General features: G+C 39.9%; 2 protein-coding genes across 3 annotated transcripts in view; one reads left to right on the top strand and one right to left on the bottom strand.

Annotated features, from left to right (window-relative positions):
• The window catches only part of RBBP7 (RB binding protein 7, chromatin remodeling factor), a 459800-nt gene that overhangs the window by 90990 nt on the left and 353825 nt on the right, over window positions 1-14985 (bottom strand). The gene's annotated exons all lie outside the window — the stretch shown is intronic.
• Window positions 1-14985, top strand: part of REPS2 (RALBP1 associated Eps domain containing 2) — a 99218-nt gene that overhangs the window by 50820 nt on the left and 33413 nt on the right. Inside the window, exons 9-12 of one of the 2 annotated variants that reach the window (XM_075491894.1) lie at window positions 882-976; window positions 5716-5782; window positions 7918-7983; window positions 12388-12430. In XM_075491894.1, coding sequence (XP_075348009.1) covers window positions 882-976; window positions 5716-5782; window positions 7918-7983; window positions 12388-12430 — 271 coding nt within the window. Of the gene's footprint in view, window positions 1-881; window positions 977-5712; window positions 5783-7917; window positions 7984-12387; window positions 12431-14985 lie in introns of both variants that reach the window. The other variant, XM_075491893.1, reaches the window with a different exon arrangement.

The raw sequence follows: 14985 nt of genomic DNA, 5'->3' as shown, positions 1-14985 counted from the left end.
CCTTATTTTCTGAAAGTTTTTATTAAAACTAATTTACCAAATCTGTAAAGCTATTTGCCCTGTATGTAACCCACTGTGTTGTAAATTAAGACAGATTTGCAAGAGCTTAATTTATTCAGATAAACTAGATGCTAGCCAGAAACTAGCAATTTGACGTGAGAACTGGTTATTCTTCCTTTCAATATATTGATCTTAAAGAAAAGCTGTTTTCCAGCTGTTAAGACAGATTGATCTCAGAGGAAGTAATCCCAGAGTGATATCAGCAGAAGGACCTGAGCTTGTGGAATAGAAATGAGGTGCTTGTGAATATTCCTGTGAGAAGTTAGAGTTGCTTTTTTTTTCCTTTTTTTTTTTTTTCCCCTGCTCTCAATGCTGTTTAGTTAAAGATGGTATATACTACAGCATCTACTGTGTTTAGTGTCCTTGCTTTTTGCTGGCCTTCAATTTTAGTGTATAATGTAGATTCTACTATACTTTTCAGTATTCAAAATGTGAAAAATTGGAGTTGAAGTTTTGGTAAGTACCTTTAACATTCCTAAGACAGCAAGGTATAAACTATAAGGCCAAGTAAGCTGATACTGAACTGTGAGGAGGAAAAATGCAAATTAATGGTTTTTGTTTGGCAGTTAATGTTTACTAAAAATCACTTCTCCCAAATTTCACAATTATTTCTACAACAGAAATTAACATGTTATCCCTTTCGTGACATTGAATTATTCAAAATACAAGACAGAAAGATTTTCTTTATGGTGTTTGTCATCCATGGCTTATAGATCAGTTCTGATATGTGGAAATGAAGGGCAAAATGATGCTGGAACAGTTTTTTTAAGATCTGTGTATTAACCAAAGACTTGGCATGTCTGTCTTTCCCCTCCCCGCAGCTCCTTTGAAGCCCATGCGTGACTGCGCACTATTTGATTCTTATTCTGAGTCGTTGCCAGGCGGTCAGCAGACTCGGGACTTCAGTCGGACGGAGGTAAGAAGGCGTAAGCAGGGTAGTTACCTTGCAGCGTGCAGAGGAGTAGCCCAGCTTCACAGTGGCTGTGGTATGTGTAAGCAGGAGAACTGCAAGTCTTTGAGAGGATTTTAGGAGTCTCTTAAGTGTACCATTAAGCCACCTCAGCCCCCTCTCTCAGCGATTCGTTCAGCGTGTGGGGGTATCTGTTTTTCAGCAGATACCCCCACATAACAGAGTTCACGGTAGTCATCGAGGGACTCCAGCCTTGTGCGATGTTGGAGTCTGCAGAGAAATACGCCTTAGCTGTTGGTGTCCCGCGGGGCTGCGTTTGGCCCTCCGGCGCTGGGAGGCAGTGGAGGGGCAGAGCCCGTGCTGCCGGAGGGGCTGCGTGGCACAAGGACAGTGCGCAGGTGAAACCTCTCCTGCATCGGAATTGGTCGAAAATGTCAGGCTTTGGGTGCAGACCTTGTTCTAGTCAGGCACTCCTGACTGTGCAGCTCTTGAGCGTTTCTTCCATTTAAAGGGCTCCATTTCCACACTTGCTCCCCCAGTTTTGATGATGAGAAGAAAAATGCCTTGGCATGTCCTGATTCCTTGTACTTTGCTTCTTTGGAGACTGAAACTATCCCAGACTCTGTACAGTATGGCCATGATTCCTTCTGCTGTAGGTGATTCAGTCTCCTTTTTAATAGCCAGCCTTTTCATAGTCTAAGGAACCACCGTCTAAGGGTCTAGGTAGTAATGGTAAGGAGCCGGGAAGAGTATTTTGAGGGAAGAATGGAGATCCATTGTAGCAATATCACAACAGATACCAGTCTTGCTGTTGCAAGCTGTTGCAAGCAAAACTAAATTAAGAAGAAAAGTTTATCACTGAGGTTAAAAAATGAAACTTTAAAGATCCTGTAAAGTTGAACTAACCATGGCCACTGGGTCGTGCCTGGATATTGCAACTCTGAATATATATGCTGTGGGATTTAAGGGTTTAGTATTTGGGGTAGTGAATCAAATGGCAGACTGACTGCAAGAACGGGCCCTTCTGACGCTGCTTCCAAGTTAAAAAGCAATGGTGTGTCATGCCAGCTCAGCAAGGCTGTTCTCCCATTATTTCCTCCCTATGCCTTGCTCTGGGGAGTTTCTGGGTCAGAACCCAGCTGTTCCCTCGTCAAATTCAGCTCAGTAGTGGTACCACCAAACAGACCCTCCTAAGCTGCTATGGAGTGCAATGTTCACTTTGGGCAACGCTGCAGCCAGCACTTTGAGCATCCAGTTTATCTTCTGGAACTGTTAAAATATATGTGGTCTCCCCAGTGCTCTCCCTGGGTGGTATTGTTCTTTGTACAGCAGCTTGGCCAAAGTACAGCAGTCATACAAGGTTTTGAAAGCAGCACTGCTGTTCTGGTAGTGCGGGCTGCTGGTACGTTGGCAGCGTAGGCTGGTCCTTTACCGTAGCAGAACAGCCTTGTCCCTTGCATACAGCCTTATTTTGGGAGGGTGGTTTGCAGGGGGCTGCGAGATTGTGCCACTGGCCACGCTGCGCTAGCACTTCTTCACTGTGCGGTCATGTGGCAAAGCTCGACAGTCCTGTGAGTGTGCCTCATTAGCATACATGCATATTGGTTTGCAATTTAAGTGAGCAATAAGAGGCCAAATTCAAGGCGATTTGCATTGAAAACTCATTCACTGATGTCAGCATGTGTATGTACAGATATACATAACTTCATTTCCAGACTGCAGTAAGAGTCAATGGAGTATTTGAGTTAACTCACTGCGTCAACTTACAATATTTGTTTTTAGAGACAATTATTTGTCTTCTGCTTAAAAACTGTCACATCCCTGTTGGGATGGTTTTTTGTCAGTAGGCAAGACCCCTGAGTGTCAGCTTCTCTTTTTCACTTGCATTTTCATGTGCATATACAAATACATATGCATATATAAAAAAAGATAGAGATATAATATATGCATATAATGAAATTATATTATAAATATAAATAAATATATAATTATGTATCTTGTATACACATAATTAAAAAGCTTCAGTCTGTGTAACTTCTTGACTTCAGGATGTACCTCAGTATCTCTGTGGCCTAGGGAGCCCTTGTTTTTGTTAGGATACTGGCTTCGCAAGTGATTATCCAGACATGCAAAGTGGTCTTTGGTTATTGCAGAGTTGTGAGGAAGTTTGCTGTTTAGTAGCACAGGCTTTGGGACTGTGAGATTAAAATGTTCTTTTATATATTTCAGAAAGCTCAGAAATCTTGCTTTCAGAGTCATCTTGTGTTTCTTAGAAATAAAATGTCATTTCAGTAACCTAACCAATACAATTTTGTAATCTTATTAAATGTCTGGTTTTAGGCTCTTGTTTGTGGTCTTTGAATGTATGTGCAGAGTAAAGATAAATCTAGAAGGAGATGATTTCCTAAGCAATTAAATTGTATGGTTTTTTGCTCTTTAGATTTTTCTGCTGCAGTGGAGATGATAATAGTAGAAATATCATAGTAATAATTAAATAGCTGTATAGGGTATACAGCACAAAATGTAAAAAACCTGAACAAGCAACAAGTCCCCCATTTTATTTTTAATTTTTCTGCTCCATTCCTAGGTTCTGCAAGGTGGCAGGATGTTCTGCAAAATCAGGGTTTTTTTATGGCTAAGTTGCAAACGAAGAAGAATCTGTAGCATGATTACCTGCTGGCTAAGCATAGATAGTGTTACCTGACTGCGTCACAATTGTTTGGCTGGTTTTGCTCCATTTCTTCACTGTCTGGGTCCTAGACGTGTAGGGCAAAGCTCTCAATTAGTTTGTTTCAGGGCCTTATTATTTTGGCTCTTTGTTATCCAAGATTAATGGACTATAAAATCTCTTCTCAAAACTGATTTGAGAATGATTTTGACTTGATTTTTTTTTTGTTCAACTGATGTTTTTATGTTCAGAATTAATACACTGAATGAGTATCATTTGGAAGGTCAGTAATTCATCTCTCATTCATCTCCATTTGTGGGAAGTGCAGTAATTCACTGGTGCAATTTAATTTGTAGCTTGGCTACTTGAGGAAATATAGTTTAGATACTTGATCGCTACATAAAAATATTATGTTATCAATGCAATCAGTTATGCATTATCTCCATGTCTTTGTCTCTTTCCACCTGTCATCCATTCAGGCTGTTTAATTTAATTTCAGGAGACCATTTTTACTGTGACTGCTGAACTACAGTACTGCAGTACAATGGAAACAGTTCTTCAATGCATCCATAAAGAAAATAATGGCAGGAGACAGGTCACCTGAATGCTAGGCTTTGTTAAACTTACAAAACACACAAAGACTGCTAATGTTATGCTGGAGAATGACAAGGGTGACTGCTTTTTGTTAACCAGGGAGGTTTTATCTTCCCGTTTTTTTCCTCAAGTTTTTGTCTCCCACTCTGGTTCTGATTTGTCTTTTCCTTTTTTTTTTTTTTTGTCCTTTTCCATTCCTTTGGCTCTTTTCCACAAGCTTTCTCGGTGCCAAAAGCTTAAAGATAAGACACAAGATTTCGCACTATATGCATAAAATGTCTGGCTGGGACTGCTCTAAACTCCCTCAGAAATGTCATGCTCACAGTTTATTGAAATTTGAGAGAGTCATTCCATCGATTCAAGCATGCACTGAATTAGGTCTTTATTCTGATGTTCTTTAGAGTGCCAGGGCTAGCTAGAGATGTGAAGTGTTTTGTGCAAACATTTTCAGAGTCCTCAAGCCGTATTTTTGCTATGTTGCTTCCTCAGAAGCATTAGGGAATCCCATGTGCAACTTTATAAAGTAGATCTCATTGCCTTTTACTCTGGACTTGGCCTTCTTGAATTACTGACTTGAGATTTTGTTTGCCTTTTTTTTTAATGTCTGCAAAATCTATGTTTCTGAATTTTATTTTTTTTTAGGCCCAATGGATTGTAATCTCTTCCATGCTCCCTGGGAAAAAAACAGCATCACTTAATATTTAGGGAAGCTTGGGGTTTCTGACATTTGTTTTATTGTTGTTTTGGCTGCAGAGCATATCCTTGTTCTTACAGATAATAGTAGTAGAATTTGTTCCTGGTTCCTTCTTGTGAGCTACACAGCAGAAGTTACAAGAACAACAAATGCCTGTATTATAAGTTGCTGCTGAAATAAAGAAAAGTTAAGGAATAAGATCAGGGAGAAGTTCCCTGTTTTCCCATCAGAGGCCTGAATGGGCCTCCAGCAGACATGCTGATGAAATTTGTTTTTCCCATCTCAGTGACTGCATGTTAAAAGAAAAGAGTAGTCCAGGGATCAGCCACCTCAGCTGCAAGACTTTAGATACAGAACTGTGGGGCTCTGCAGTACAGCTTGAGTTTTGGCTAGAGAGACTGTTCGGATGGAGACTGACTCTTGTGAAGGGGCTGGAGAAGGTTTCCTCAACCCTAACACAGGTGTTACACCCAAAAGGAAAAGAAAACACAGAATGACATTGCTCTGTTGTGAGGAGTCTCTCCTTGCATATAGTCCTTAGTTCCTTGTGAGTCACTGTTGAAGTGCTTCTCAAACTAATTTCAGGTGTGGAACTGCTGTACCTTGAAAAGCAGAATTGTAATTGTCTTTTTGAAGGTCCTCTATGCTGCTTTATTTTACAAAGCAAATGGTGGTGCGAGAGAGAATATCGCCTTTATTTGTCTTGGTCTGTATTCTTAAATATTTGACTGTGGAAATGTGGGTGCTATGCCAATCAGTATAATAAATATATCTTCTTTCTTTAAGAAGGCATCAGCTGAAGAGGTACCTGATAACTCTGCCCTGTTACAAGATGCAAAGAAAGATGACAAACAAGGTATTCAAATAAATCACTTTTTTTTTCCACACCTGTTGTTATGGGTTAAGTTCTGTGTGTTATTAATAATCCCATATATTCGCTGACAGAAGCAATTGTATTTTTAATTTCTAAGCTGGCTATGTGTTGCTATAGATTTAAAAGCAAGACATTGCTTTTAAATCATTGGCAGCAGCTGAGTTGAAGACAAATAAAGGGATGTCTTTTCTTCAAAATTAGTTCTATCATATGTGAATGGTATGAAATGTGCCTTCTAAAATATGTCTAGTCCTAAGGCAATTAATGTTGCACTTCTTATTTTAACAAAGTTGTAATTGTTGTTATCAGGAATTTTTTAAGAGTAAAGACTACATTGTGCCAAATTTTGGATTTTCCTTTTTGCAGGAAATAGCAACACTTCAAAATCAGTTTTTATTCCTATTAAAAAAAAAATCCCTATATTTTTCTTGCAAAACAGAAGTTTTGGACAAACTGGATTGAAAATACTCGGTTCATTTATTTCACTTGAAATCCTCCAGCAGCAAGCCATGTGAAATTGAAGTGATCTTTTTCTTTTTCCACTCGGCAGCTACTAGGGCTTCCAGAATTGGCGCTGGATCATTGCATGGTCATTCCCTTTTATATGCCCTTTCCCTGACCTTTCAGGTTCTCGCTTGCTGTCCCTGTTCCTCAGCTGTGGAAACAAAACAGTTGTGGGTGTTTTGTTGCCTTATTCTCAGAGCTGCGGGTTATACATTAATAAAAAAAAAATTACATCTTGACCTGCCAGCTGTCCACATGCTGAGGTTGCATCAGAGCTGTGAGACCAGGTAGTTCACATTCCTGAATCACCTTCCACACTCAGGTGTGACCGAGTTTGGCAGATTCCCGGTGTCCCTGGTTCAAAGAAAGGTTGTCAGAGTTGACGGGTGTTTGTAAAACATTTTGACAAGTCAGCATGTTCCAAGAAATTCATGTTTTGTTGACAAGGTTTGTTTTGTTGTAAAATTTGTAATGGACTAGAGCAGGACTTGAACCTTGAAGGTTATTGCTTTCATGACTAGGGCAGATTTACTTTTTACTTGAGGAATCTTTTTTTCTTCCCTGTGTAGGTGAAAAACTTGTGCTTTGCTCTTGGTAGCTGACATGTTAAGTCAGATGGGAAGCTGCTTTGGTACACGCAGTCCTTCAGAGCTGAAGATTTGCTGTATTTATGACACAGATTCCTGCCTTTTCAGCCAAAGAACAAATGCTCTTGTTCTACCATTTATTGTTATTCTGACAAATGAAAGAACAGATCGCTCTCCTGACTGAGGAGATGTCTCCAGAAGTCAAGAACCTGTAGTTCAGGACTATAGAAGCAAATTTTCCTGCATTTTCAAAACTATACAAGTAAATTAGCTCCACTCTGTCAGGTTATAATACAGTTAAATGTGGAAGATAATGTAAATAGAACTGGATCACGAGAACCAGACTTTTCCCAAATGTTTTATTTGATAAAGGCAGATGGAGATAAGAGACTTCATTCCAAGTGGTCATTTATAATACTGTGTATTACAGTGCATTAAAATATGCTACAATGCACTAAGAATGCCTTAAAGTCATTAATAAAGGATACGTAGGCATCAGTGAAAGGGGGGGAATAAGCACAAAGATTGGGATTTCCTAAATTTTAACCCTGGCTCTGTCGGTGCCATATGACGTTCCCTGGGGCAGGCTGGTGAGGTTGGAGTTGCCAGCAGCAGCTAGTCTCTGGTGTGCCCTGGCTTTCCCAGTTTGTAGCTTGGGAGAGATGAGTCCCACCCAGCTCTGCCAAGTGTCACCCGCTGCCGTCTCCGTGAGAGCGCTACATCTCTGAAACAGGAGTCCGTGGATTTGGACACCAAAACCCCCAGTTCTCAAAATTTGGGATTATTTGGCAATTTGGGCATAGGCCTTCCTGTTCTTGACTCTTGTGCTCTTAAAAATTGTTACTTTTTTGAGTGCTTGGGTGTTCTGAGGGTATTTGGCTACTTCTGTTTTCTTTTTGAGTACGTTTAGCATTATTGGACGTTCTAACTAATACCGGTTTAGATGCTCCTTTCTCAGAGCTGATACCTGTAGATTTTACCTGCACATACTTAAAGTAATTTTCATTGTTTTGGTTTTCTTATTAGCTCTTAAAGTGAGCACTGCTCTCAAAACCATACCAAAGGAATTTCAGCACTTGACTGTGAAAACAGGTAAGAAGAAAAAATTTGATCTGTTACTTCCATTAGAGTTTCAATCAAGTATTTTTATATCACAGTAAGCCTAAATTAATGTAATTTGATTAATTTTTTTAAGATCCTTTTGCTCTTGTACTATTTTACTACTGAAATTAGCTTTTACCTCATAGGACTACTACTTGCAAAATTAATCTTAATTAGTACTTCAGGTTGTCAAAAGGTTTTCTTGCTTTCTTTCCCTTGTTACTGTATATGCGTTCTTCATGTGTGGGAAATGTTTTTAACGTAGCATTTTGTAAGGAGTCTGAATTTTGTTTTTCTGTGCTAGAAATGAGATGCCAGAGCACGAATATTGTACCTCTTGATAAAAGCTCTTCTCAAGTATGGAATAAGTATTCAGTAACTATTCTGAAATGGCCTGTTTCTTTGTAAAAACTGAGCTTTCATATTTTCTGTCAAGGAGTTTAAGGGTAGATAGCCTTTTGGAAACACAGACCTTGTGGCACTGACAGCACTGACGTAAGCTTTTGATTCAGGGGGTGTTTCTTTGTTGAAACCACCCCTGATTTTTCTCTCTCCAACTCCAACACACAGTCCTTGTTCCTATCGTACTGGAAAATGTTATTTCTGGAACGGCATATGTCAAAATTGCTTAGGTGCTCCAGAAACTTCCCATGCATTCAGTTCGGTTCATCAGACCTCCCTTGCCTTCCTCTTTGTTAATCTGTTTCCTAGAGTGGGAAGACTGTTTGCAAGCCCTCCCTGGTCCCCATCAAGCTAAAATCTGGACTTGCTTTCTTTTCCTTTTGCATAAATGCTTTTACTCGTGAAGGTATCCTTGATTAAGAAAACTGACCCCGCACGTCTGTCACAGCAGTTTTGTCTTATAGCTCGATTTATTTATGGCTGCCCAACAGCTGCATGCCTCATTTCCCAACTCTTTTTTTCCTGGCTTCTTCCCAAACACTTGGCAGCTGTCAGATTTCCTGTCTTCAGCTCCTGTTCTTGAATGATTGCTGCTTCTCCTTCACACACACACACACTCTTACACTTCCCTCTCAGGGGGAGAAGGAGGGTGGTTGTGAGACTTTCAGTTCTGTTCTCTTCCCTGCCGTTTTGCCCAGGAGCACCCCAGGCAGTTTTCTTTTCAGTTCGGCAATTCCATCTTCGGTACGCTTAGGAAAAAAACTACTGTCACCTGCACATTTCCTGTGCCACTGTCCTCTTTCCCCCATGTCCTTCATCTCCAAGTCAGGGAGGTCTTCTGGATGCTGCTGTGCTCCTCCAGCAGCATCGCTGTGTTTGTATACCAAGGGAGATGGTGGCAGAGTTTCACCCCGTCGTCATGACTCCTGTCACTGTAGGGCTTTCACCCTCGCTGTCCTGCACATTGAGGGTTTGAGCAAGCACGTTCTCAGGTTGCATGATACGATTGATGTTAGAAGTAAAAATGTTTATCTATGCAGTGGGCTAGATACAGCACAGTAGTTGAGTGGTTATTTTGGAATCGATCATCATTCTGAAAGGTCGTTGTAATCATTAACCTTCAGGATGAAAACTCAGTTGGGATGAAGTGGGAGAAATTTTACATCCTTCTTCAGTTATTGATTTGGGCTGTTTATGTAAATTCAGGAAAGATGATACTGCCATGGTTCATTATGGGAAAGTTTTCTTTGCCATCAGGAGGACTAGAAATTTGAAGTCGGTGAAAACTTTATATGCTCAGCATCTCCGAATAGCTGGCCAGTTTATTTAGGCTCCTAAGTGCAAGATCGTTGTTGGCCTTAGACATTTAAAGGTTTAAGGGCCAAATTTGTGAGCGTTTAAATTGTACATTTCTGCCTAGGCCACCAATAAAAGGTAATAGATGAGTCAGTGCAGGTGATTTAAACTAGTGGGGAATTCTTTGTTTTTTCCTTAGCAGTGTAGCATACTTGTACCTTTTATGGTACGATTTTCCAGCTGATACTCAGCCTGTAAAGCAAGGAGGCACCAGCTGAGTGTAAGCCATCCGGCTACAGCCTGCATCCTTAGGAATGTTTAAATGAAGTTCTCTTGGGAGAGAGGGGTGGGAACAGTTAAACACCCAAAACGGGAACCTTCACACTCTCCTGTGGTGTGAATGAATAAATAGGAGTTCATCATCATATATGATTTTAATTAGTGCAGACCAAGCTGTTCAGTTCATCAGGCTCCAGGAATTGTACAAACTTTTAAATAATAAATGTAATTAATTTACTCAACAGCTTTAATTTTATATCAGTTTCATGTAAGTTAGGCTTATGTATCCATAGCAATAGAAATATGGAAAATTCATTAACTGGATAAATAGTTTTGTATCATCTTGACTGATCATGTTATGTGTGTGTATAAACCTGCACCTCAAACACAAACTATGCACAGACTGAGCGTACCAAAATAACTGCACATTTTATGGAAATCCTGTCACAACTATTTGTATGTCCTAATAATGAACTACCTGCTTTATAATATTTTTTATATTATACTTCTTTTGAAAGGTAAAGCTAAGTCTGGGTATTGTGTAATTGTAGCCTTGAATTTCCTGATTTTTCAAAAGCTTAAAAGAAAATTCTTGGCAGTAGTATTTGGTTGCTGTCCTTTTTTATTAGTAGGCATTTCAGGATTCTCTCTTCCTTGTGTGCTTTCCTGTTTACCTCAACAAGATGTCCTCAGAGAGTTTGAATATCAGTTTTACCTGCAGGTTTTTAGAAGAAAGGCTTTCTAAAAGAAGTATGAACAGAATTACGGTCTCCATAAAAGAAGGAAAATTTGAAGGTTCTTAAATGTGGCTTAGCTTGGAAAGGATTTATACTTCCTATTTCTAAGTGGCATATATTTAATAATTGTGCATGTAATTTAATAATCAGCAGTTTCAGCATTGGAAAAATTGGGTCATATGGCTGTAGGGAAGCAGTTTCTGAAGTTGTATTCTCTGGGAGTTTGATACAGAAAGAGAGAAGGATTATCACCACTGCATATTTTAATAATAATTCCCTATCTACCCTTTAGTTGCTAGGAAGAGTTTGTTACACAGAAGTCTGGAATGACTGTGAGCCAGTTTGGTGGTGACAATAATCTACTAGAACTTGGTTTGTAAGTGGTTTTTTGTGTCACTGCCAGCTACATTTGGGTTTATTCCATCCAAAGCACCAACTAGCACTGCATGACCTTAAAAGCAGTTTTTTAAATGGAGAAATAGTGTGTGGCTATACACGTGCCATATGCTGCTGCTTGTCTTCTGTGAGCCTAAAGCCTCCTATGGAGGGTCTATACAGTAGTACAATACAAGCCATTATAAAGTCAGTATTTGCCAGCTGCTAGCACAGGTAGCTCCTGCTCTGTGTTTTGGAGGATCTGTTGTATTCTCAGATAGTGCTGTATAGTAGCTGGTGAGAAATGTCTGACTTCGGAGTAGGCATATATCTGAAGGACGCTAGAAACTCTGAGAATTATTTTTTTTCCCCAACCTACTTGCTTCTCTTAAGTGTTGTACCTTGATTAGCAGAACAATGGGAAAAGTACAAGGATTCACTTTGTGTGTGCATTGGGATCACTGATGCTGCTGTAGTACCTTGAGGATATCTTAGTGGGCTAAACTTGAAAGCAGTCATACAGATATGTTTTCTCAAAATTATCTGATGTTAGTAAGGAGAGTAACAGAAAAGTCACAAAAAGACTATGTAAACCAAAGAACAGCCTCGAGGAATTACACAGAGAAGGTAAGTCAGCACTGTTGTTTTCCTACCACATAAAACCTGCATGTGGCAGGATATTTGGAATTCATCCAGATAAAAGAAGCTGTTTTTTACATTGCTAGAAATGTGTTTGATCAACACTTAGCCTAGTGTTGTAAAGCTTTTTGCTGTGAAGCTTTTTGCCTTCAAATAACTTTCCTTTCCAATGTCAAAATAGTCTCAACTTGATGTGTTAATTTTTTTTTTTTGAGTGGCACGAAGGTGTACATTTATACTAATTAGTTAAAGTATTTAGGAAGGACATAAACCTTTGTGCTTTGGGAAGCAGGACAACTAATATGTATCTGGACTAGGAGTAAGATGTTTTCTGTGGAAAGTTTATACTATTCCTTATGTTGCTTTGTCACAACTACATCCAGGAGTACAAGTCAGAGGTGTCAGACCTATTGTTTTTCCTGCGTTCTGGTAACCAAATGAAAAGGTGAAGGTCTGACTAAATGTGGGCTTTTGAATTTTTAGGACATTCACACACTACAAAAACAAAGGGGAAGGAGAAGCGAAAATCAATCCCCATTGCTCATGTGAGATGAGCACACTCTCACATCCACATTTGTAACACATTTTTAATGAACACTGATCCTTCAGCTAAAGGCATTTATTTAAATATGATATTTTAGCGGTTCTTTTTTCTTTTCTGTTTCAGCTGCTCAGGAATCTTATGCACTTAAAGCCAGACCACGATCCAGGTACTGCTTTCATTTCTATTTCAGGAGAAGACATGTTCCTCTGGTGTTAGACACAAGGTGTAAGAACTGGTGTTGCATTTTAAAATTTTTCTTAATTGGTGTTGTGCTGGAAGTCCAGCTCAGATAAAAGACAGATTTACCCGGAGAGATCTGTAAGCTATAGCACCCTACGTAAGTACTGCCTAGAGCCCTGCGGTCTCTGGTCATAAGGCGCTGGGACTTTTCCCTGTCTGCCCAGCCCCCCTGCCTTGTCGGGGTGGTGACTGCCTCCAGCCCTGCCCCAGGGCCATCGTGGCGGGGCAGCAGGGACCACTCCATTCCGGGGAACGTTCTCAGCAATTTTGTGCTGTTGAAACCTGCACAGTGGTTGCGTGTGGAGGGAGACACTGCACGCTCCCACAGAAAGAGCAATAGTAGCTCGGCTCTCGGATGTGGGTGAGTAAACCCTTTCGTTGGCGTGCATGTACTTGACTATGGCTGGTTGGTGTGTGATGGAAGGACTTAGGGACTTACACTGTTGTGCGCTAGAAATGGCACCTGCTGAATTTGGATGTTTGAAAGAAAAGGGAAACCTGTGCCAGAAAATGCTGTGTATAAATGGATTACGTGTTGGGTTTGGCTGTTCACCATTCTGGTGTATAGCCATATTGTGCATTCACCTTCAAACTTTTTTTTTTTGGTGCTAGTTAGAGGGCTTCATTTCTTTTTCTTAGGTAATGAGAGTATAATCAGGAGCTCCCTCCTTACAAGCTTGTCAAAGCCTTCTAATAAGAGAGAATCAGCTATAAGCATGATGAGTGAAGATTGAAATCCTCTGTTCTTAGGGCCTACATCCAGGAAGGCTGAACTGCCTTGTGTGCTATTTTTCTGCTGCTAGCCAAAGCTTTTTCGTTTTCACACTGTTTTAAATTTTCCTGCTGTGTTACTGAATCATAAATTGCAAATATGGAAAAAATGTGTAAAAAGTATTTTATGCAAAAATGCATGAAATAGCAAATGCTTAAACAAGTTTGAAAAAAGTCACTGGAATGTGACTACTGTGTCACATATGACTGTCTCACATCTGACTGTATGTCACTACTTTAATGCAGAAGTTGAGACTAAAGATTCCTGGGCACAGCCTTGAACTCAGACCTTCTGCTGTGCTTGTCCTGCATAGCCTGGAGGGATCTATAACCTTGAGGGTCTCTGTCTTCAGGTGTGCCTGACCACCAGAGGCTACGATTTGAGTCTGTAACAGCTCTCAGCTCTGGAGCCTGGCTTTCTAGCCTAGGCTCTGCAGGTTCTTAGCTGCTGACTCTTAACTGACTTTTAGGTGCTAGGTCTGCCTGCCGCAAGCAACGATTCACTGTCACAGGGCTCTGTGTTGGCACTGCTGGGGCAGGCGTATTTTTGCTTGGTAGCTGCTATCTTATTTGATCTTTAAAAAAAAATTAAAAATCTCAAACTGTTAGGTTGTACAATTTTAATGCAAGTAAAATATATGCTGCATAATATGGAAAGTAAACGTATAAAACCTTAAGATCCTGGTTCAAAGCTTTACTATTTATTTCAGGGTGGTTGGGTTAGGTCTGACATGGTAAGGCTATGGAATTCAAAACTCTACCAAGACAAAAAATTCAGCATCAGCAGAGGTTTTTGTGTCACATGTAAATTTTGAAGCAGTTATGGCTTTCACTCCTGTATTTATTAAAGTTTACATCAGAAACATAGGATCAGCATTGCCAAATGTCTGTCCCGCTGAAGAGCTGTTTTCTAACAACAGCCTTTTTGGCAAAAGAGCGATCCATTTCCCATTAGTGGGAGTTATTTCTGTTCTACTCAAACGTGGTTTTGGTCTTGCCTGTCATGCGTAATGTGTTACAGTAAGTGTAACATCTCACATTGTCAGTGCTGGTTTTGAACAAAGCTCTTGGTCTTGCAGAAAAACTGGTAACTACAACAGCTGAAAAATATTGGACGCTATTCAGCAAAATCAAATTTCTTAGAAATGCACTGCATTGGGATTAATGGGTTGTGGAAGGCCCTAGAAAGATGTACTGAGACATGTATTTGACCAGTGTTGATCACTCTGGAGCCATTCAGTTTTTCTGGATTTTGTGGAATTTGGTGATTGTTTGCTATGAAAAAAAATCATTCTGATAGTTAGAATATTATAAATTACAAAATGTATACTTGCAAGAGGTGGGTTGAAGCTATACCAGTATAGACACTACCCTCACAGTTGGGCAAGGCAACAGAAACTGTAAGGGGGGGTTGAATTTTTACTCAGGTTTATTCAAAATAGTTGCTACAAGTATCCTGTTGATAGTTAAAGTTATGTAAGAAGGCCTGAAGCTGTGATATAAAAGGCCTTTAAAAATACTAGCCCTGTAAGCATGACCCATGCCTTTCCCCAGGCATGTAGGTCCCTCTGCTGCCAAATAAATCTATTTTCTTATAAGGGGTAACTTTTAGTCATTAGGGCAAGGAATTTCCACTGTGAACGTGAGTTCTGGTCAGTGTATTTTTAGGTACTATTCACTGTAGTCGTTTAAAATGAATTTCTGAAATAA

The sequence above is a fragment of the Mycteria americana genome, chromosome 1 (assembly GCF_035582795.1).
Source record: "Mycteria americana isolate JAX WOST 10 ecotype Jacksonville Zoo and Gardens chromosome 1, USCA_MyAme_1.0, whole genome shotgun sequence".
NCBI classification, from domain to species: Eukaryota; Metazoa; Chordata; class Aves; order Ciconiiformes; family Ciconiidae; genus Mycteria; species Mycteria americana.
Note: the sequence above shows the minus strand (reverse complement) of the source record. Positions and strands in the feature narration are given on the sequence as shown.